Source organism: Diadema setosum, chromosome 17 (assembly GCF_964275005.1).
Source record: "Diadema setosum chromosome 17, eeDiaSeto1, whole genome shotgun sequence".
Classification (NCBI taxonomy): domain Eukaryota; kingdom Metazoa; phylum Echinodermata; class Echinoidea; order Diadematoida; family Diadematidae; genus Diadema; species Diadema setosum.
The window spans coordinates 25,213,246-25,237,608 of NC_092701.1; the positions used below are offsets into that span (position 1 = coordinate 25,213,246).

Sequence of the window (24,363 nt, forward strand, 5' to 3'; positions counted from 1 at the left end):
CAGAAATCAGATTACTTTTTGCCATCATCGGGGTGGGGCCTACTTGATATTTACATGTTCCAGACTCATAAGATATTTGATGTACATATTATTACAAATCAATAGAAGTCAGCATGCATTTTTAATCCGTAATTTAATGAATTTAAAAGAAAACTGTCAAAACACGGTAGATACCCCTTCACAATACTCATTGCTGAATGTTCTAAAGTTTGTTTGAGAAGAATCGCTTCAAAAACACTGATATATCAGAGAAGAAAACTTTGCATTTCTCACGACAGCATGAGAAATTCAGATTTTTAAATTCCACCTGTTACTGAGTACATGCAGATTCTACACGAGTCTTGCTTTGTAAGATACGATGCTCAAATATTCTTCTCTAAACATGAGCTGGTACTTAAAAGCCCAATGAAACATGCATATTGATAATTCTCAAAATTGGAAGCTCAGTGATTTGATCATGAACTGATTTCAAGTCTATAAACATTAAGCATATACTGTACTTACAGGCACATAGTCATTCTGCACCAGGTACTGCTGGGCATCCCTCGGGAGCATGAGAGGTCCTCTCCCTTTCTTCTACATGGGGATGTTGGGTCTGTGAAGCATCGCTGCAAGTAGTGACATTCCACAAAATTCCTATAGAATGGAACACAATACAATTTTTTTTTCAACTTTAAGTATTTCACCCATTCCCTTTAACATATTAGATATGACGTATTGTATCAGCTCTGACAATCCCTAACATTCAGTTTTCGACTTATTATCAATATCAGTCTATGAAGAGCAAACTCGTGCACATTCACTTTCCTGAAATGTGTAATAGCAATGAAGCATAGACAAATGAGTAAGTTTTACTCTTACACTTTGGACAGAAATTGTTCCAGTAATTATAATCAATGCCACAAGATCTATGAGGATTGGCGGAAGGACTTACTGTCTCCATCCATGTCTTCACATCTTCTTACGATGTCTTGCAACTAAGGGTGGTTTCGCTTGGCAAGTGCAAGATTCTATTGACATAAAATGGCCCCCATCTGTTCACCATCTCCTGCACTTTTCTCGGTACAACTGGGCAAAGTCCGCATTGATCTGAAAATAAACACAAAAACTGTGAAATATCAGTGATAAGGAAGTGGAAAATGAAAAACAGAAACGCTTGACAAAAAAAAAAAAGGAAGAAAACAAATATGCTTCGGGGTATAAACGGTCGTCATAGCCACACTTCTAGATTTTTATGTAATTAATTATTTCTTATTGGTCTCGAGGGTTGTATTTCATGCTGGAGGAAAAAATGAGACCGATATCTCTGATTTTTGTTTCAGATGTTATCGTTAAAATCAATTTTTAGAAATACCAGGGATGTCTTGCATATACTAAACACCAAGAAGGGATAGTCCTGACAGAGTACTCCTTGGAGTACAAATTATACAAATAACAGGTAATTTGCATTCCCTTTATCTTAAAAAATATTAAAAGTAAAAATAAAAAAGGCCTCATATATTGTAAAACTTCACTACATTCTCTCACTGGTGTATGTGATGCTTAATGCATACATCTCAGCCAGAAGTGTAGATCTGTAGAATTTTTAAGTCTAGATCCTTCTACTCAAACACAGATCACCACATTGATTATGCTACAAAGAGAAAGACTGGAGTAGATTACCTTTATCCAGGTGCGAAATCTTGTTCCATTGCACGAGTTAATTCCATACATTATTTGTTTCATACAACGCCTTCAACAATAACTCTAACAGACTTACTAGTTCAAGAAAGAGTCTTGAATTCAGTGCAGAAATGGCAACCATAAGGCCTAGGTGTCCAGGCCTACTACTGAGTGGTAGTGATAATAGTAGAAGTATTTTCATGGAATGCAAATCAGTAGCACATTCACATTACATACACATGTACGCAGCCGAGTGCAAGTAGCATTGAAGTTGATTATTCCAGTAAAATGAGTGACATGATGCACGCTTGATAGTAAGAGTGTTGAGTGCACACGCCAAAGGTAATTGTTCGTTGTGACATCAGACTCAGTAGACCTAGTCATGCAGTGGAACAGAAACTGTTTATTAATTGTAGACCCCCTATTTTAATATGGGAGTCAATAGAAATTGGTGATGTCAGCCAATATGGCCCATGCGATAGAAGTTTTTAAAGTTCAGAGCTTGACGCCACTGCACTGGCATTGCAACATTGGCGCCCTAAACCCTGGGGCGCTCATCACACAGGGGGCTTTGTGTTTGGGCTGGTCGCAGTTCTATTGTAGCGCCCATATAGGGTCTACGTACTATTGGTGGCCTAAACACAACGTTAAAAATAAAACCCATCTAACAGCATATGCCCTACATTTTATCACAGCATAGGGCATGATAAGGCCTAGAACTGTGCCTTTCTACGTAGAAATTGATAAATTAAACCTTACCAGAGTGTAGGAAGGGGTGAACTGACACTAACTTGTTACTGTTACTCAGTGTTAGACGACAGTTAGGCCTACGCTACAGTAGCCTGTTATGCCCATAGCTTTACCTTTCAGTCAAGACACCAACATCGTAAATCATTAGGTAGAATGGGCGCTTTATAAGAGTCCCTGTATTATTACACTTGTACTTGCAGTTTCACCAAAATAGAGCCCCCACAATACTAGTACAACGTTAGCCTTCATGTAACTTGTTACAATGTTTGGATAGACACATTACTAATTAGCCATGAACAGCTAACGTTACTCTCTAAAAAAAAATCGAGTGAAAATTTTCACTCTAAAAAGAGTGAATACAAAAAAGAGTGAATTTCGAGTGAAATTGGAGTGAATTTTGAGTGAAAATGCTCATTTTCACTCATTTTGGAGTGACGTCAGGGATCACTCCAGAATCTTCGAGTGATCCCTGACGTCACTCCAAAATGAGTGAAAATGAACATTTTCACTCAAAATTCACTCCAATTTCACTCGAAATTCACTCTTTTTTGTATTCACTCTTTTTAGAGTGAAAATTTTCACTCGATTTTTTTTAGAGAGTAGCACTGGCGCTTCAGGGATGGACTGCGCTGTATACAGCGGCAAGGCTCAAACTCGCCAAAAATGTAGGGCGGTTAGTGCACATCTTAACATCTTTTATCTTTGGTTACTGAGTCCCAGAGTTATCAAACACATTCTTAAGCATTAGCGCCAATTCCGGTTTTAGGCGGTTCAAGATAGCGCATGACGTCATTTACAAGTCATCTGATTGGCTGAAAGTTTAAGTCCTTGTTAGATTTAGATTGCGAACAGCTTCGACACTCAACTTTTAATCGAAGCCACCTAAAATAAGTCTTAAAGACTTAAAATATTTTAAGTCGTAAGAAAGATTTAAAATTTAAGTCCTAGAAATTAAGAGAGTAATGTGCAATTTTTTTATGTTGTGTCATACAGTTACCGAATAAATTGAAATTGAATTGAAATTGAATTGAATTGAAATATGAAGTTATTCCAAAACCCCTAGTAAATAATACATGAGTCTTTTAATATTGTTCTTTTCAAGTGTTCACTGATCAATTGATTAGCACTGATTTTTTATTATCTTCGTTGATGGCACCATACATTATGATTACAGAAACTACAAGGACTAATTATCATGTATAATATATGGGTAAGTATATTATTCATATTTCTTAGTGATTCTATACATGGCTTGGAAAAATAAGATTGAGTCATACATTTTCCTTTTACGTGTAATAAAAGTGTGTGTGTGTGTGTGTGGGTATGTGTGGGTGCTGATCTTTCTGACCTGAGATCCGCGGGAACTTCATTGTCGCGTCGGTCCAAGGGACTAACAAGTGAATTATTATGTTGCAGGAAAAAGATATATTGTAATATATTTTCCTTGATTATTATCATGATTGCATATTAACATGGATTATATATAATTGATTATGGCAAGTTAATCCCTGCCTTCTTTATTCATTGAAAGTCTCCGTTGGGTTTTGTGATCATCCGGGGATTGTGCCTAACGGTCTTTGGGACTCGAATATCACACGCTTCGGGTCCAAGATAACTCTTGCTTGTGGCAGAGAGTTCGTCGTGAACGGGAGTGCGACAATGCAGTGTATGGGACTACCAGGGCGGTCGACCTACTTCCCTGTTTGGAACACTTCAACTCCGTCTTGCCGTGAAGCCAGAAAGGAGACCAACGGTGTGACGTGCAAATACATCCTACAGTATAATCTTGCCTAATCTCGAATAACCACAGTATTTCAAACCAATCTCTCATCAATTAGTGTGGAACAATGACAGATGGTTGTAACGACATTGAATTAATACTTCCACGCCTGATGGAACAATTGAACTAAGTAACTCAAATGCGTTTGTATCATTCAAGACTTATTAACTTAAAATCATACAACTCGTAATGCACAGATTCTGATACCCTAACATGTAAACCATTGGGAAAGATTAGTCTTTTCTCGGTCTTTTATGTTCATGAGAATGACTGATGCGTTTTTGAAAATGCCCCTGGCTATTTTCCGGCCTTTATTAGAAAACATACCAAAAGAGATGAAATGTATTTTTAACATTAACAAGCGATTCATGACAGATTACTACAGCGCTTTCATCACTACGTTTCAATAAGACAACATTTTAAGTCCGTGAAGTTTCTGAGTGACACTTTATGCTACGCTATGGGACGAATTCTGTTTATGTGGTTGTCACTATTTTTGTGTGTGGGCCTTTTGTTCACAGACGATGAGTGGGAAGATGTCAACGTCAGCATAAAGCCCACACAAAGTATGCAAAACACGTCTAATGGTAAGTACCAAGGCTTGCAATTATATACCTCATCATATCCGCATGAACAAAATTTTTGTGTAACAACAAATGCCCTAAAGATTATGATTATGATAATTATAATAGATAATAATAGCATGCTCATGGAGCACAATCTCGACCAGCCTCTAAGCGCTTTTGAAAAACCGTGACAACAACAGCAAAGATGACGTCAAAGATAGTGTCAATCAATATCAAAAATATTAGTTAAAGAGAAATGTTCATCTTCCTCGAAATTCAGTTGTCGTTAATGTGGTATTATTTCATTTGACTGCAACGGTTGATTTGAGACATGTTAGAAAACAAAGACAATCACATGAATTCAATAAAATGCCGACTTCTCTTTTGTGAGCACTCATACACTACAAACAGTTACTGTTGTACTTTGATCACCATGCAAATAAGTCTGATATCTGACAGATACAAGAATTGTTCTGTATATGCATGTACGTATTGTCGATCTGGAAAGTGTGAAAACTGTAATATTGCACAGAAAGGTGCTGTCACAAAAAGTATAAACTGATTAGGAGATTTCCCATCAACATGTACTAGTATATACTGTCAGTATTGCCTGTGTTTTGATTAAAATACACAGGGCATAGACCGACTATTCAAGTTCTGACGTCATTTGGAGAGACAACAGTTACTGTAACTTCTTCGTCACGTGAGTTTAGTAATTGATTCAACCCATATAGCAAGTGTTTTTTTTTTTTACTGCATTTTCCCCTTCTCACTGGCAGTAATTTCGTCCGAAAACTATTTTGCTGCAATTGATCTACATTTTAGGGTAATCCTTTGGTTAACATGTTTTTATAGCAAAAGCGAACCACGGGTGACAATTCATGGTAAATTCGACATCATTTTATTTGAATTTAAATTCAAGGTATGAAAGTGCTACTGCTTTATTTATGATGACAAAAAACTCTGATACTAAAATAACATTGGAATCAATAAAGCGTTTGCCCAGTTCTTTTTTTATATGAAAGTTTGTGAGTTGAGTTCATATCTAAACAATGAACACATTATAAGAATAAGAAAGTCGCAGACAGTAAAGCAAGACAGACAGAAAGACGATGCATATTCAAAAGTCAGAATACCCATTGTCCATGAAGAAATGGCAAGTTGTAATGTGCTTTTTTTTTCAACAGGGACTGAAGAAAACATATTATGTCTGGCGATTTTATCAGGTCTTCGTAGTATCGTTACTGTCACAGAACACATTGCGTTGGTCGAACAGAAATGCATTTTCTTGAAAAAGCTCCAATCGTGAATATGGCTTACAAAAGCGATCAAGTACATTACGTCTGCCTATGCAAAGTAAACATTTACAGAAAATTTTGTTAATCCTTTATTCGTTTACAGTTTTGGTCAGGTTTGAATGCTCTGCCTGAATGTAAATCAGGGACTTGGGAACTGTTGTGATAAACATTTCGACTACAGCAATCACTTCAGAATCTGCTTATACGAATTTGTGTAATAATTCCCCTATGCTCTTTCCGTCAAGTGTGTGAACTTCTATGAGTACAACACTTCAAACCGGGCACGAATAATCTGATTTTCTGAAGTCTCTCATCTCATGCTATCTTAACAGTCACTCGTCAACAGCAAAGAACATTTTTTTTTTCAATGTTAGTATACTGCGATAATTCAGCAAAGTGAGAAATCTTGCCAGGTTACAGAATAGAACCAATTCTCTTCATAATGATTTGATCTGATTATAAAAACAAACAAACGTAATTTCTGCCTATAGTCATCATAAAAGAGAGAAAAAAAAAACTACGAGAGCAAATTCTTCCTCCATTGATTTTTAAGGTGACGATGGACTCACTAAATGATTTATCTTCCAGATATCGAACCAGATACCGAACTTTATGAGATGAATTTTATTGCTTACATCCTGGGAATCCTTCTTGGTGTTGTTTTCGCCGTGCTTGTCATACTGTCCATGATAATGGCTTGGTGGAAACATCAAAAGAAAAGGTGACTTTTTTTAATACAAACTATTATATGGGATGTAAGGGAATGGGGGTGTGAATTTTTGTGAAAACTAGTTTGTAAATCTAGGGTGTGGAATCATTGTATGCAACCCAGGAAACAAATAAAGCATATTCCTCAGTCAGAAGTGAGTGTACATTACTGAATGCACATGAATGTTGAAGTAAGTTTGCTGATTTGTATTCTTCTTACATAACTATTGGTGGGTGGACTTGTTATCACGAAAACCCGAGTTTCTGGTCGCCAGACATTTTATCATGTTATTATTCCATCTGTCGCCCAAAACTTTCATTGATACAGTATTTTTTTCAACATATTTTACGAAAACCACCACCAAATCAATGGCAAGGAGCCGCCTATGTATACACAGTCAAAAAACTAGAGAAAAGGATACGGACAACACAGAAAAACAAGCAAAGACAAAATTATGTGGAGTTGAATTTTGGAGGCTGTCAAGCGAGTGTGAGTGGTTAGACTGCCAATTTGTGAATGCAGGCTTATCATACGAGATGAGTATCTCTCCCAGTCCAAGTCCAAGTATTGAGTCAGCCTTGTGGTATTGTTTTAAAACAATAGAAGACATTCATCTTGATTTAATTTGCTGATCTATTTTTTGAAATAAAAATTGCATCTTTTAAAGACCCCGTATCGTGGGGATGCATGGATTCGAAAGGCGGGCCCGGTTCGGGTATATTCGAAAATCCCCGTAACAAATTGTGCACAGTTTTATCACTGATCACTGATGTGCAAGTACATACTCAGCCTAAAAAAAAAAAAAAAAAAAAAAAAAAGGGGGGGGGGGAGGGGAGAAGAAAAATCTTGACTAGAATCGTCCCTAAAACAACTGGCTGACGAGCACTATTCGTTGTTTCGAATATGCCTCGGTGGGCAGCGAATTAAGACCGATTCAATCGGACACCCACATTTTCCAGTGCTACCGAGTCTTTAATTATTGAAAATTCTCACCAGTCGTCTGAATAGTGTGCAGGGAGAAAGGCTCGAATGATATAACAATAGGCAGTCAAGCTTACTAGACCTTCAAATTGAAATGAACCTAATCAAAAGTAAAGTGGCACGGGTGAACACGAAGAAAGGGCAAAATGAACATACCTCTTTTTGTCAGCTCTAGGATTTCCGACTTTATTACGCTAAACTACATGGTCACGCGTCAAGCGTTGTCGATACAACGACACTATACTATGTGATTGCGCACCATGATTCTTTTGCAGTTTTTCAAATACTTTGTTTCGGTCTGATGTAGGCTTTCTCAGATTTACCGATTTAAAACACTAGAAACCCTTCAAACAGTTTTCATCTCTAATAATTGAAATGACACTAATGTTGCATTTGAAGTTTATATTGGCCATAACGTACTTTAATGATGAGCAAACTTTCTTTTTAGTTTAATAACCACTTAATTGTAATTTTCATGGAAATTTATATCTTTTTTCTTTGTTCCATTCATTGCAGACAGCTGGGGGAAATTACGCATTTGCCTATAGACCCTAAAGTTTAAAGCCTCTCTTTTGAGTACACACTTCTGCAAAGTGTGCCTGTCTTTCCATTGTTTAAATTGGTTTGGCAAGTCTGTTTGCACTGACGTGTATATTTCATTTTAAATCTTAGATTCTGCTCTTCCACAATCTACTCTTAACTAAAAATCCATGTATGGCGACTTTTTGGTGGCTTTGCGATGCACGGTCACATGCGTAAAATCATAAATTCAATTTCCCCATTAAATTGCAGACATTGGAGATCCCAAACCTCGCATCAGCCAAATGTTCACCCAAATGGCGGGCAGCTTCAGATGAATCCCATCGACACTTCTGTACAAGAGCCAATCACGACGGATCATACCGTTTTGTCGGACGCTACCAATACCAATGCTACAACAGCTGGTAGCTTTTTGCCTCATATTCTGGGCAACACCGTCGGAGACAGAGGGGGCCATCTCGGGCACACTAGTCACATCTACCAAGATGCTGAAGAGATAGACGAGGGGCTTTCTACCTTTATCAGCATAAATCGTGGCTTCCCTTGTACAGTTCCCGACGAAAGTCACATAAATACCGGCATCGGAACTTCTTTGACCTCAATGAATATTCCTTCTGATAATGAATATTGTGGCCTGCAGGAGACATCGCTGGACCAACCAGCGTGTGCTTATGGAGATGATAATGACTACCAGGATGTAGACCTTTGTAAATCGGACGGGATGGTGAATGGTGGCATTAGATCCACTGGTAAAGCGTGCTTGTTTGATGACAGTTATCACAATTCACTGTCGTTATTTCACGATTCATCCGAAATGCCTACAGAAAGCGAGTACGATCGCCTCAATCATGCTTTCCCTGACGACAGAACAGGAAGTCGCAACCCTGGTCTGTCACCTATTGGTCAAACTTCACAGCATAAGATCTACCCTGACAGAAAATATAGTAAGCCCTGTTCCAGCAAGGATGCCATAAAAGCCATGTCTTCTGAAGACGTCTTCTACTATCAACTGAATCCGGAGCAACAAAGTGACACTGATACCAACAAGCAACCGCGATGTCCTGATGCTTTCGACTCTGGAGATTATAGTCTGTCGAATCCTGAAAAAGACTTCGCCAATGATCTTCGCCCTAAGATGACAGAAGGGGACAGCTTCAATGATTGTCACGACACTGAGATTCAGAACCCGGAGAATTTTACGTCAACTCCCCAAACCTGTGAGGAAATGTACGCGACAGTGAACAAAACAGTAGGTAACATTTCGGTATCAGAACCGCCACCGTGTGAGGAGCTCTATGCACAGGTGGATAAAACACGAGGAGCTTCTAGGGTTGAGTCAGAGCCAACGATGCAGGAAGAAATCTATATGAACTACACTGATATGTAGGTGGCTATTTGAAAGAATTCGAATTCACGAAGGTGGTACAAATGAAACCAAGAATTCGAATTCACGAAGGTGGTACAAATGAAACCAAGGTTTAAACCATGGTTTCATTTGTACCACCTTCGTGAATTCGGGCCTGTGGGTTCTCACAGAATGTATATACCAAAACAGCACATAATCTACAAGTTCTTAGAAAGTATAACATATTATTTTGTGATTGTTATTTTGAAATCTTTCACTTTATTGCTGAAATCAATATGCAAATTAAGATTATGAACGACATTTTATAATAAAGTGATAGACAAAATTGCAAAAGAAACAAAATGATTCAAATAGCGATGATTTTTTTTTTAATGTATCATTATAGTGTTGATGGATATCTTAAAGGTAGGGGGTACCTTGTACAGACCTCCCAAAATGTAGCAAAACATTAAATATGAACCTCAGGAGACTTGTTTAGGCCACTGCTGAGAAATTTGGAAGTCAACAGTTATCTACAATTTGAATAATGCACAAAACTCAACTACTCAGTAGTTCTGTGTGTCAGCCACACTTAGCCTTTTTGTTGCAGTCTTCTGTATTTTTTAATCTATAAACACAAATCTAAAAGTATAAGAGCTGATGTAATAACATATAGAGTGTGTGGCAAGAATGTATATTACAGAAATGTTTGTAAGTTTTGATGAACTTTCTTCACAAAATATACATGATGGACACACATGCAGTGCATGGGTCTGCAAAGGTAGCCTAGTAATGTACTGGAATTTACGGTGAGCCCCGAAAAAAATTCAATTCAAAATCTAACGGTCAATAAAAATGTACTAAATGTTACCTTCCAGTTTCAATACTTTATGGGAGTTTCTAAAATGATACTCTCTTCAACATACCACTGTACTTATACAACTCTTCATTTAAGGCATGCAAATGGGATTCCCTACCTTTAAAGTTTGATGCTGTATATAGTGTATAAATTCAACCAAGTAGCTTATTATTAACATTTTTCCTTTTTCCTCTAAGATTTCATGCTTTCAAGGATTAAGCCAAGGTAATAACTGTGCTTACATCCGTGTACATGTACAACAGATTACGGCGTATTAACAGCTCAACTGACAACCCCCCCCCAAAAAAAAACAAACAAACAAAAAAACAACAACAACACAAAAAACAAACAAACAAACACACAAATAAACAAACTGAAGAGCTGTGCATTATAGGTCTGTAATAATTTTAAATGAAACGCAGTTTGGAGACTATAGTGTCACTATAGTAATCTGTTACAGGGTGATGGGTGACACGAGCAAGACAGAAATTGAAATGAATGATAATAGCACTCGGTTAAAATAGTAATGATTGCGCTGTTGATGTAATCACCATATACAAGAAAAAATGCATACATCCGTGTGTAATAAACTTACAAGTTCTCATACTTGATAACCAAATTGTCGCAGTGAGATCAGAATGAATCCATTACTAAACCATGTATTTCATGATTACATAGATAACGTATGAACTTGACAGAATATCAAACTCATGTTAAATTGATACATGTATGTGATGCTAAAACCGTAACAATTATAAAGTGAGACCAAATAGTAGGATATTATGATTTTATAGAATTCCATTCACTCACGGTATTGTCTTCATCACTGGACTGGAGTGAAATGTTATCTCGTGTTATCGTAACGGTGGACTCGCTTGTATGTATGATGTTTGTTTTTCTATATTAATATGTGTAATGCTTTTAACTGATATATGTTCCGTAATAAAAGAATTAATACGTTTCTGGAGTGTTTTTCAATCATGAAAAGTTTGTGCTCATTATTACCATAATCCTATTAAAAGAACGGCAAAGAAATCGTCAATTACATACAGTCCGACCTCTCCTATCCGGCCTCCCTTTATCCGGATCTCTCTATTATCCGGATGCGATCTCGGCGTGATTTTTTTTTTTTCAATCTAATAATTACGGGGAAAAGGGGAATTTCAAACTCAAACTAAATTCCTAGACGAACCCACATGAATTGAATATTATTCTCAACATAATGAAGATACATTTACATCTAATTTTCTTCTAACATGTATTAGGACATTTACTACTCCCAAATCACAGCAAGAACACGGACAGAAAATTTGTCATTAAAACAAGGCACGATACTGGCGATCGTTCTTCGGCAGCTGCGCGTATTAAACATTGAGTCTCCCGTATCGTGCCAAATCCCTTATCCACATTAGCACAGGTCACTACATGTCCGGATAGAGAGGTCGGACTGTATATGCACAGTTCAAACAGAAATGACATGAACGTTTTCCTATATTATAACATATATGTGACAGTGCATCACAACACCAACACAAAGTTGCCACTTTCAACTTTACGTGAGGACTCAAAATAGGTGACATAAGTCAACCTATATAGTCAGTCTTTAATTTGGTATATTTTCTGATAGAGTCATAACAGAGTTAATCGGCTTCTTGATTTCTTTTCGATGGTAAAAATTTTGTACCATTCATAACCCCAAACCCATCAAAAGGACGGCAAAGAAATCGGAAAGAACATATACGCAGTTCGAACAGAAATGACATGAAAGTTTTGCTACATTTTAGCATATTATGATATGAGAGTTAGCATTCTAGCTAATGAAATAGAAAAGGTAGTATGCTGCTCAAATACCGAACGACTTTGGAACTAACACAGGTATGACACGTCGAAGTACAGATTTTGAATCGATGGTTTCCGAAGTTATAGTTTGTGTGTCATCTAAATCATCTATTTGAAATGTGCTTGTTTAAATATCTGCAACATGGTGACGAATCAGAAGTATACGTGACGAATCTTTCATCATTTGCTTGGTTGTCCACATTTGCTTGAGATATAAGATAGAGGAGGTCAGTTGAATGATTCAAGAATCGCAAGTAATCTTAATGGACATTTGTAGGCTAATTTCCTATGTAAAAATAGATAAACTTAACATTAACATCACATTATTATTGGTTATCATAGCAAACAATCAATTAAGGCAGTTGTTTATTGCCTTTGTGCGGTGAATTTGCGTTCGTGAGGATTATTTCTCTTTTCAAGGAAAAAATGCGTTGTCCACAAAGCTTTTCAGCTGTCTATGAACGAGTGGAAAGAGAGTTAAGTTTCAATTACTCTTACCGACATGGAACAGAATGCATAAGATACCATTTATGCGTATGTAACTGTGATAACAGTGCAATAAAGAATTGTACGAAGAAAAGCAGGGGCTTATATGCAAAATAAAAAACAAACTATCTTCTAATAATTATAATTATTGTATAGCACAGTCTACGTTTCGTGCGTGTATGTGTTTTTATAGTATATTCCTACGTATAGGACACCAGAGAGAGAGAGAGAGAGAGGGAAAAAAATTAGTCTAACCCTGTATATATGTGTACTTAGATATAAGAAAGAACCATATGCCCTTGAGAAAAAAAAAATTACGAGAAAACTAAACAACTGCGATAACATCAAGAATTTTTAGATTTTCAAATTAAAGGTGTGTTATGTATACAAATTAAATGGATAGCATAGTATTGGTTGAGATGAGGATTAAGTTTTTAACTTTTTGCGAGATACTCAGAAACCACTTATGAAATGCTAGAGAGCATACAATTCTAAGAAGAATTCAAAGTTTATTTGATGAAAATCGGTTTTGTAATGGCTGAGTGATCCGAAAAAAAAGTAAAACAACGCGATCCTAATAAAAAGGTGGGTCTGACCTTTTAATAGGATCCCTTTGTTTTGGATGTCTCAGCCATTTTAAAACCAATTTTCATCAAATAAACTTTGAATCCTCCTTATATACTTTTACATATATCATAATAAGTTTCTTATTATCTCACAAAATCTGAGGCTCCATCTCATTCAAAAATATACCATCCCTTTAAATATGTGAAATATGTATACGAATGACTGTATAGATCTGTATTAACATTACTTCTGAAGGGATCTCAAAAGAGTGATAGCCAAATTTGAACTTAGGCCCTTCTTATATTCCACAATAACATATTTACACACATACATGAGGATATATATATATATATATATATATATATATATATATATACATACATATATAATGCAGTGCGAGAAGATAAGAGCATTTTTGGATATATACATACATATATAATGCAGTGCGAGAAGATAAGAGCATTTTTGGACGTAGCTAGTGATCAATGTATGAGTTTATTTCCGAGCTTTCAGTCTTGTTTAGACCTTCATCAGGGCTGTGAAATGATACGCATTCTGTACACGGTCGGGACCCCTTCTCGCACTCTCATAATAATAATATTATTATGAGAGTGCATTATGTATATATTATATACATAATGCATGATGTTAACGTGGAGAGTATACCTTCTTCAATGTTACTTTTTAACTCTTTCGGTGCCTAACAAATTTCTAACAATAGGAAGGGAAATAGACATGAGAGACATGAGAGGCATGAGAGTCTCCAGATTTCTGCCTACTGGATGCAATCTTAATTAATACATCTATTCTAATTGCTGGACATTTTTTTATGTTTTTTTTTTGGCTTTTCATTCGCCGTGTTATTAATAGATGAAAGACAGTTCTGATTCAAATTCTAATGACTGTGGCTTGTGTGCTTGGTGTGAATGTAGAGAGCGTATACTAACAAATTGTTAAACGGGATCCCGTAATGCAACTGAATCAGCCATTCAAAATATTTAAACAAATTTATTCAGTTCAGTTCAGTTCAGTTCTATTTAATCGTCCACTTAGGAAATTTGCCTTGTTTGCATGCATAATTATACATTATACTGTACATGAAGAAGAAGAAGAAGACGAAGAAGAAGAAGAAGAAGATCTACATACTTGTCAATATTAAATTATTATAACTGAAACGGAATGCTTCTTTACAGCTAACCTATTACAGCAGATAACAAGCATGTTACACAGTTGGGTGGGGGAATCTACGGTGCAGTATGTGTAATTTGCCTGTGAAACTGCATGCGGAAGTGTTGTGAGTTATTTCGTGGATACTTTTGTACATGTATTATATGGTGTTTTTTGTAATTATAGATATTACCTTTGAATAGGTGGTCAACTATGCCGTTCGAACATCAAGTACAAGATGCACATATGCTCTATTTTTGTTTGTTTGGTTTTGGGATTATTTTTTTCTTTTCTAAAGTGATTGTTTGGCTTATGAAGTGTCAATCATTGAAGGGCGAGGTAGGTGTGTGCGTATGTTTGAGTGTACGTTGCTTATTGCCACGGAAATGTTCTTGTTGCCCCTTTTTGATAGCTCCGGGTTTTTTTTTTCACATTAAACGAAATGTTTCTAATTCTCCATTGAGTAATTTTGACACAAAAGGGATGCTGTTTGACATCAACCCTTAAAAGTTTTAATGGCTTAAATCCCATCTTAACGTGCTAATGTCAGTGAAATCAATGGAGCTGTTGGATCAGTGGATAAGCCCGTGAATCATCAATCAGGCTGTAATTGGTTTGAATCCCCTGCCTGCAGCGATATTGTGCCCAATCAGCAAGGCACTTTATCCCATTGCCCAGTCCTTCGGAGGAGAGCCAAAGCAGTCGATTCCGTGGTTGCTTGCTAATAACGATCATTGCTTCCTGGGCTGACGTCCACTACGGCGCGGACAAGCCTATAGGAAGGGTTGCGGAAGCAAATTCTGTCATTTCGGCATCCTATCCGCGTCAGACGCGGAGAAAGGGTGCGAATCGGCTTGTCCTGGGACATTCCTAGGAGTTTCTGCCGACTGACTGCAGACATTCTTAGGAATGTCCTAGGAATGTCCTAGGAATCACTCAGGAAAAGCGCGAAATAGATTACAGGAGTGGCAGAATCATGAACGAGGACAATCAGGATGACTTGTGGACAACAAGAGTTAGATATGCGGACAGTATGAGGAAATAGGGCAAGGTTATAAATTGGAGCCGACTTTCGATTTTTCTCATTTGACTGCTAGTCGTCATGGAGGTCACACCAGCCGACATTCACTTTGCCCTATTACTTCAAATACAAGCTGTGAGAGATGCTACGATTAGCTTTGGCCCTGGTCCCCTTTGAATGTGTTATGATGGTCATTATCAAACAAGTTAAATAATTTTCATATGTGTATATTGTATATATTATATATATATATATATATATATATATATATATATATATACACACACATTATAAGATTTTGACTTAGTTCCACTTTTGTGGGCGGTCACATTTAAAGCGAACAAAACGATGCAATTATTGCAACTATTAAATATCCCTCAAATGAAAATGATTTCTGAAAAGAATGCACAAAAAAACAAAGTTTACTCGGAGAGAAGAGTGCTACTTCCATTTTTTCCTAGTTACTGTTGGCAAAATATCCACTGCATTCTGCTTTGCTTTCTTCATTTAAAACTTGGGACTGGGAAATGCTGATATTTACCTGTTCCTAATCAGTGGAAGAGAGATTTGGCTGTGGAGCTAGCATGGGGACCTCGCCTCCCTTATTAGTCTTTTTGCGTTTCACTGACATGATGCTGCATTAGTCCAGGCGCAGCGACCCAGAAAAAATGACTTCGTTCAACCCACCCCGCAGAAAAGGTTTGACTGCATGGGGTGGTCGGTTGGACCCTATGGAACACCCCTAGGTAGTATGTGATATCAAATTGTGGTATCAATGAAATTTTACAGGCCATTTTAGTTGCGACATGACCATATTCTTCGAGGAAGCGTCTGCGCACACTAAGACTACTACACGTACCACTAGTACTGCTGCAGGCGCCAATGCCAGTGGTGCGTGTTATAGTCTTAGCTTACAAAGACTTTGTCCGCGACAAACATCAGTTTTTTGCCTGCAAACTAACTTTTCACGCTAAGCTGGGGTCGGTGTAGTGTAGTTTCCAGACGTTTTTATTTCGTCTTTATTTCTCCGAGTTGAAGCAAGCCAAGTGAGAGTGCATACCCAGCGATTGTGACGCCCGAACCGTTTTTTGTGGCAATCATTGAGCATGCACCCTCACTCGGCTTAGCGCAATACAGCGGGCTTCTGCACAACACACAAGCTGTAACTCAGAGAAATAAAGGCGAAATAAAAACAGCTAGAAATTAAGACTAGGGTCGGTAACGCTTGTCGCTATTGGGCCACTGAAAATGACAAAATTATCACAGTTTTGCATTTATTTCACGAAGGATTCATCGAAACGCCTTAAAACTATATATGTGCATGTTGCTAGAGATGTCAGCAATACAATGGGATACATTGTAAGGTATAATATTGTGCATGGTTACCATGGTAACCGGATGCCTACAGGTGATTGGTAACTCCCAAAAATATCTGGAATTTAGACAGGTTTGTTTCTTTTGCCTTTCGTGCACATCACTCATTGTAGATGAGCTCTACACTGTAAAATTAGTCTGGATAAAAAGGGAAAAGACGCCCAAGATTTTCCCCTCATTCTCTCCTCAACATTAATATTCATTACTGCACTTTTTGAATAAAATTTACATATCATGATATTTCATTTTATTCTATATATATATTTTTTTAATTTCTTTTTTTTACAATAGCTAACGAACACAAAAGTACGCTTAATTCTTTGATGGATAATCCAGCGCACGTGTATATTCCTTCTTTAGAAAGGAATTTATCGGTATTCTTGAATAAACTTCCTTTAAGAACATAAACAATCAATTGCTTTCCTCAGCTCTTTTCCAGGGTTGTTTTGAATAATCATCGCTCTGTAAATACTCGAAAAAGCTACTATAGAATATTGGCTTTGCTTTCTGTATTCATCTTATTTTTAAGGGAAATTTGTGTCCATACATTATTAAAAACTATATACATTTGCCTATGCTTTGAAGTCAAATTTGTGTTGAAAGTACGACGGATGCAACTTTTTCATGCATTTTACTATTCGAGAATGATATCTTTCTTTCAATGGCCGTTTATTATGCCTTTGCTTACAAATTTTGCTGTAACTTGATAATGCTTCAAAATATTCTTCACATATACCTGATGTCGTACACTTCACTGCACTTTATGCAGAAGGAAGGACATGCTTATTGAACTTTATGAAATTATGGGCTTTAGTTTTTGAGTTATTGACAACTAAATTCTGATTGGATAATACTGGTTGCCATGGCAACAGGGAAATTTTTTTTTTATTGAAAATCAATAAAAAATTGTGTTTTTTTTATTGCATCTATAAGATTAAAAAAAAAAAACAATGTTTGCAGCAGCAGGAGGCATTTTGGGGGTTACCAGTCACCTTTAGGCATCCGGTTACCATGGTAACCATGCACAATATCATAACTTACAATGAATCCCACTGAATGGATGACATCTCTAGCAACATGTACATATATAGTTTTATGCAGTTTTGATGAATTCTTCATGAAATGAATGCAAAAACTGTGTGAGTTTGTCGTTTTCAGTGCCCCAAATAGCAACAAGCGTTTACCGACCCTAGTCTTAATTTCTAGTCGTTTTTTCGTCTTTATTTCTCTGAGTTGCAGCTTATGTATTATGCAGAAGCCCGCTGTATATATTGCGCTTAGTGGAGTGAGAGCACACACCCAGTGATTGCGATTCGGTCGTCACAATCACCAGGTATGCGCTCTCACTCGGCTTGCTTGAACTCTTGAAATAAAGACGAAATAAAAACGGCTAGAAACTACACTACACCGAACCCGGCTTGGCGTGAAAAGTTAGTTTGCAGGCAAAACCCTTGTTTATCGAAGAAAAAGTATATGCGCGCTAAGACTACTACACGCAGCACTGGCACTGGCGCCTGTAGCAGTGCTAGTGGTGCGTGTAATAGTCTTGGTGTGCGCAGACTTTCTTACGTTTGTTCCAACAAATCATGATGAAAAGTGGCCAGTAAAATTCCACTGACACCACAATTTGGAACCACATACTACCTGGGGATGTTCATAGAGGTCCCATCTACCACCTTGTCTGGTCAAACCTTTTCTGCTGGGTGGGTTGAACGAACTCCTTAATTAAGCCTCTTACAGGAATTAGCGCCTTGACTACATTGATCTATCTTTTTAACTTTCAAAATCCTTTCGATCGTGGAACGTGTTGACTTTTTCATGTCTTGATCACAAAATGTCCGCATTGGCTCCGAACACTTGCATAGATAAATCCGCATCGGCACCGCGCTGTCCTAAAACATGACGGGTGTCTTCCGCTTTCATTCGCGAAATTTCCCCACACCGCGGGATTCTTTCAGGAGCCTTTGCGGAAGGAGCGGAAGGGTTTCGGACAGGCGGGATGTCCTGAAGATGTTCTCACGACAAGTTACCGAAGGTGTCAGGAAGTTCATTTTCGCGTCCAAATTTTGGTCTCGATCAAAATTTGGACGCGGAAATTTTTCTCTCTCCCGAAGGTGCGGAAACGCCCAGACATGTTTAGGACAGTGAACGGACTCTTTCAAGAACGCTTTCCGCGTCTTGTCCGCGCCCTAGTGGACGCCTGGACTATAGTGGTCACGTAAAAGATAAGTTTGATTGTGCAATGATTTTCCTGACAGAAACTTTTGCTGAATGATAGTTTCCTTCAGTTTAAAAGTCCCTGCAGTGGTAAACCGCTTCCGGGTTTGTATTTTTCCACAATGAATCATCCATCACCATTTTGAGGTTAACCGAAATTACGTCGTGATATTCTGTTGTTTTTTAGTTGATAGTGCCAATACATCTTTACACAGTTACAGTTAGTCGATGTTAGTATTTTATGACCAAAAACTTAAAACAGAGACATTGGGTTTCTAGATGATGGGAAAGAAAAGAACGGACCGAAAAACAGAGACCCCGCTTTGTATTTGATTTGATTTGATTTGATTTGATTTATTTCTGCTTAATTCCGTTACATCAGATATGATTATGTACATGTCATTTATGACAAACAGTATATCGACACATAGTTTTTAGTACAATTATACAAAACAAATACAAACAGCTTATGGAACTTAAACAGAAGGGTCTCCAAAATAAGCCGAGGCTTGACGGTATGGAGACTATTATGCTTACCTACTCTGGATAGAATAGGGAATAGAGAAAGAAAGAAATAGGGAAGGGTAGGGGGAAGAGGGAAAGTTACAGAGTGTATGTGTACCACTCCAACTACTTTACAATAATAGTAATGATGATAAATACAATATGATAATGATATTAAAGTTTACACGTTCAGTTGCCTTTGCCGGAGTAATGACCGAATATGCACTATGAAAATAATAATGTGTGAATACAAAGTATCCTATACATACCGTATGTCCCCAAAAAAAATTACAACGGGGCCCTCCGCAATGATATCTTTAAAAATATTGCCTCAATCTAAATACAAATTCAGGGTATGAAACTATAACTCATTGCCCACATCTTACATAAAACTCCATTCGATTTGCTTCAGTGGTCAAAGAGAAATGAGGAATTTTGTAGAGGATGTCGGGAATCTCTTTTGTCCAAGTTCTGTCTATTGTTCACACACAAAATCATCGAAGTGCTAAACTTAGAAGAATCAGATTCATGACATGCTTTACTACAATCCCCATTTCTCTGTGACCGCTTAACCAAATCGAATGGGGATTTCAGCAAAATAGAGCTAAGATGTTATATTTTAAGACCCTGAAGTAGCATTGAAAAAAAATAATCATATTGGATGTTATCAATGCGAAAATCTGATTGTAATTTTTCTGGGACATACTGCAGTATGTCCCTCATAAATTACAATCAAATTTTCGAATTGATAACATCCAAAATGATCGACCTGTCTAAGTGCTACTTCGGGTCCTTAGAATATAACATCTTAGCTCTATTTTGCAGAAAACCTCATTCAATTTGGTTGAGCGGTCACAGAGAAATGTAGATTGTTGTAAAGCATGTCATGAGTCTAATTTTTCAAATTTTAGCAATTCAATGCTCTAGTGCGTGAATAATAGATAAACTTGGACAAAAGGGATTCCCGACATCCTCTACAAAATTCCTCATTTCTCTTTGACCACTGAAGCAAATCGAATGGGGTTTTCTGTAAGATGTGGGCAATAAGTTATAGTTTCATTCCCTGAATTTGTATTGAGATTGATTCATTATTTTTAAAGATATCATTGCGGGGGGTCCCGTTGTAATTTTTTTTGGGACATACTGTATTGTTATCTGATATGGAATGAAATATATCGTGCTTATTTTATGTACGCAGTAATGGTAAGGCACATCGTACACATACATATAGATGCTCATATAATATACATGATGTACCTATCCTATACATACATATATATTCATATTCATAATATGGATAGATAAATAAATCGGTATATGTATGCACACATATATGCATCATGTACCACGTACATATTCATATACATTTGATTATAATACAATAAAGGAATCAGAATATTATCCTGGGGAATACTGCTTAAGGAGGTGAAGTTTTACAGCCTTCTTAAATGAATACATAGTGGTCATGTTTTTGATTTCGATGGGAAGGGAATTCCAAGTGTCAGGGCCGGAGTGTCTGATAGAATGATGTATACTTTAAATGAGCGTTTATTCTTTTGATTCATAAGACTTATTTATTATTATTCTTGAAATGATAACAAATATCACAAATTCATATCAAACAGAAAAAAAGAAGGAAATGGATTCGTTCTTTGGATTGATAGATGATAAGGCTTTCTGCAAAGGAAAGGAAAATTCACGGGTGCACGTCACGAGTTCGACACCCACGATTCGTACAGCCCAGGAGTCATATAGACCTAACTAGCCATGCTGCCCATGAACTCGACACTATACACGAGGCAAACAAGGCCGATGAATCAACACTAGGCAAAAACAGTCCACGAGTCCAACACTAAATAAACAAGGCCCACGAGTTCGACACTCATTACATCACGGGGCTTAAACCTCACATTCAAAGATATTAAACATGAATAACATTTCGTGAAATTGCAAATAAAGTTTTAAAGCTTGCTCCAGTTATTACAATTCCCGACCTCGCGGAAATGATTTGTGCAACATATAAAGCGAGGAAAATACCATTCTCCTGTTTTTTTCGAGAACCTAAAGAATCTCGCAAAATACGCCTGATACTTGTGACGTCACTGAATGGAATCAGCAAGCAAGAGCAGACTACGTCCTATAGATAATGCACAGGCTGATGATGATGATGATTTTGTATAGTGTCAAAATATCTGTTGTATACAGAAACATTCAAAAGCGCAGATTCCTGCAAGAAAGTTAGCAAATTAAATGCCTGGTTAAACAAATTGAGTCTTGAGTGAGGTTTTGAAGTGCTTTACCATGTCAATTTCACGGAAAAAAAAATGGGATGAAGTTCCATAGGCGAGGAGCGATAGAAGAAAACGCCCGGTCTCAGAGGTGTAACTGTTTTCCTTGGTGAGCGTTTAATAATGGTATCTAGTCGGGATAAATGCCATGCCAGAGCAAAGTGAATCTAACGTTTGCAAAGTAAATCTTTCATTTTGAATGATCTGCTTTTAAAACATCAACAGTAACCAAATAATCTTCAAATAGAAGGTAAAATTCCATGACTCTCAGGCATTTACCCGCCCCGAACACTTCGCCAAAAGTCATTGTCAGCATTCGCTGGCCTTGCTACTGTTTGACGTCAGAAAAACCTTCGCTGATTTTTCCCGAATTCATCCAAAAGTGCTTGCATTACTGCAGACATCGTATGAATGTTACATTATAGCATAAACACAGAGTATAAATCTGTGCCAAATTTCAATGTTCACTTTAAAGTAGGCCCGCATAGTAATCTAAATTATGCATAAACCAGGTTCATTATATACCTCATTATAACGAGGAAGTACCATAGATTCCACCTAACCATGTTTCGAATTCACCTAGAAACGCTTACCAATGATAGGCCCTTCTTAATAAAACGAATAACTAGTTTTAATAAAGCAAGAGAACAGCTCGTTTGTACTCTCAGCGGGGAGATGACGTCACCGTGATGAGGCCTCGATCTTATGCGAGAGAGCGAGCGCGAGCTAGCGCTAGCTAGCGTATAGCTATCTGTATACAAAGCCAAGCTAATACGTGTAGGATGCGAAGCCGACTTGACTTTCTTGTTGAAAATGGCAGAAGGTACCTCTGACTTTGATATCGAGGACCTCATTTCGGAATGTGATCCAGATTCGGAGGATTCGTTTGATGATTCGGACTCTTACGATAACGACCATGGGGAGATAGGCGAGTACGACGAAGATGAAAGTGACGTCGAAGGATCGTCAGGCAGTGCAGGTGCAGTTGAACGCCAGCCTGTACAGTATCAAAACGAGCCTCTTCCTCGCAATCCCGCCGTGGCTGGCCGGGTAGTGGAGCGGGAGAGAGATGGCGACGAAGGCGCGAGTGAAATCGATCTCCGCAGTAGACTTGACCCAGCTAATGTTCAAAATTGGTAAGCTTTAGCACCATTTGTAGCAGATTTCATATCAAATTGAATAATGTGAAATGTGAGTATGTATTAGCCCAGCCACAGGCCATCAACATGAATTTGGGAAAGTATCAGAGTATAGAGACCTTTCAGTTTCAGTTCAATAGAACTAGAACAAGATTCAAGAAGTTCGATTGTGAGATTTTGAGTTTGGAATGAGAGCAAGGGCCTAACTGTTAGCAATTCAATTAGCATGACTTTGTCTGAGCTATGCCAAAATGGGAAAATTAGCAAAGGTAGTTTTGTTGTTGAATCAAGTTATCTGGCCTCAAAATGCATTTTTGATTTTGATTTACCAATTAATACCCCTTGATTTTTTAACGTACGCATACAGGCCTTAATTGCATAGCCAAAAGAAATAGTACAGTATTGTAAAAATTTAAACCCATAATACCCCACCCCCCAAAAAAAGAGAAAATAATATAGTAAACAAAAGGTCAAAATGTACAAGGAAATATGTAAGAAATTCACACAAAAATGCATGAGACTTATTAATGATACTGATTTTTTCCCTGTAACTATTTGTTTGAATGTTAAAACGACCTTGGTGTTAATACGACCACCATGAGATTTATCTCGACCACAAAAACATTGAAAATCCATAAAGCAGATACCTTACCTGCAAAATTCAGCACAGAAACAACAGGGCCTGCAGCACAAGGGCCTCTATAGCGGCAACGCTAGACCTTGGAGTCTGGACTTTCGTCTGGACTTTCTTCAAGTTCTGGCAGCAGGGCTAGGGCCATTCGGGGTATGTATTGCATACGAAACGTTTACGCTGTGCCTATTATTAGCGCTGTGCACGTACAGCTGTCGACGGAGCGGCGAGTAGAATCTTCTCGGTCCTTGACTGCTCACTAGTCCTAGTCCTAGTTCTAGTCTAGAGTCTATGTACTGAGTGCCGTTATCTTCTAACTAGGCGTAAAACGTGATTGCCGTTGACTATTTTTTGGATTTAGATTTTAAGAATCACTCAGTCCTCATCTTCGTTAGATAGTTTGAACTGTGATGTCGAACCATTAACTATCGCTCATCATCAATGCATAGTTAGTGCAACGTTACTTTTTTTACACACAGTTTTCTATGGGCAGCACGTTCGGACAATGATGCCAATTTCATTTTGCATATCTGGAGTATTCCCCACGAATTTGATCTAAATAAAAAGCTTTTGAAGAGATTATTTTTAAAAATTAATAAATATTGTTTAACATGTTTATTTCAGCTCCATATTGCAATTT

The 24,363-nt window shown here is 37.5% G+C and overlaps 1 protein-coding gene and 1 long non-coding RNA gene across 2 annotated transcripts; one reads left to right on the forward strand and one right to left on the reverse strand.

Moving 5' to 3' along the window:
* Window positions 1-514: 514 nt before the first annotated feature.
* Window positions 515-1,341, reverse strand: LOC140240917 (uncharacterized). The gene is made up of 2 exons (XR_011902045.1): window positions 935-1,341; window positions 515-636 (listed from the first exon to the last, which is right to left on the reverse strand). It is a non-coding gene; the product is annotated as an uncharacterized lncRNA (long non-coding RNA).
* Window positions 1,342-4,071: 2,730 nt separating this feature from the next.
* On the forward strand, window positions 4,072-9,673 carry LOC140240905 (uncharacterized). Its single transcript, XM_072320682.1, has 5 exons — window positions 4,072-4,165; window positions 4,714-4,779; window positions 5,393-5,461; window positions 6,645-6,777; window positions 8,539-9,673. Exons 1-5 carry the CDS (start codon window positions 4,072-4,074, stop codon window positions 9,671-9,673), a joined length of 1,497 nt encoding a protein of 498 aa, XP_072176783.1.
* Window positions 9,674-24,363: the final 14,690 nt, after the last annotated feature.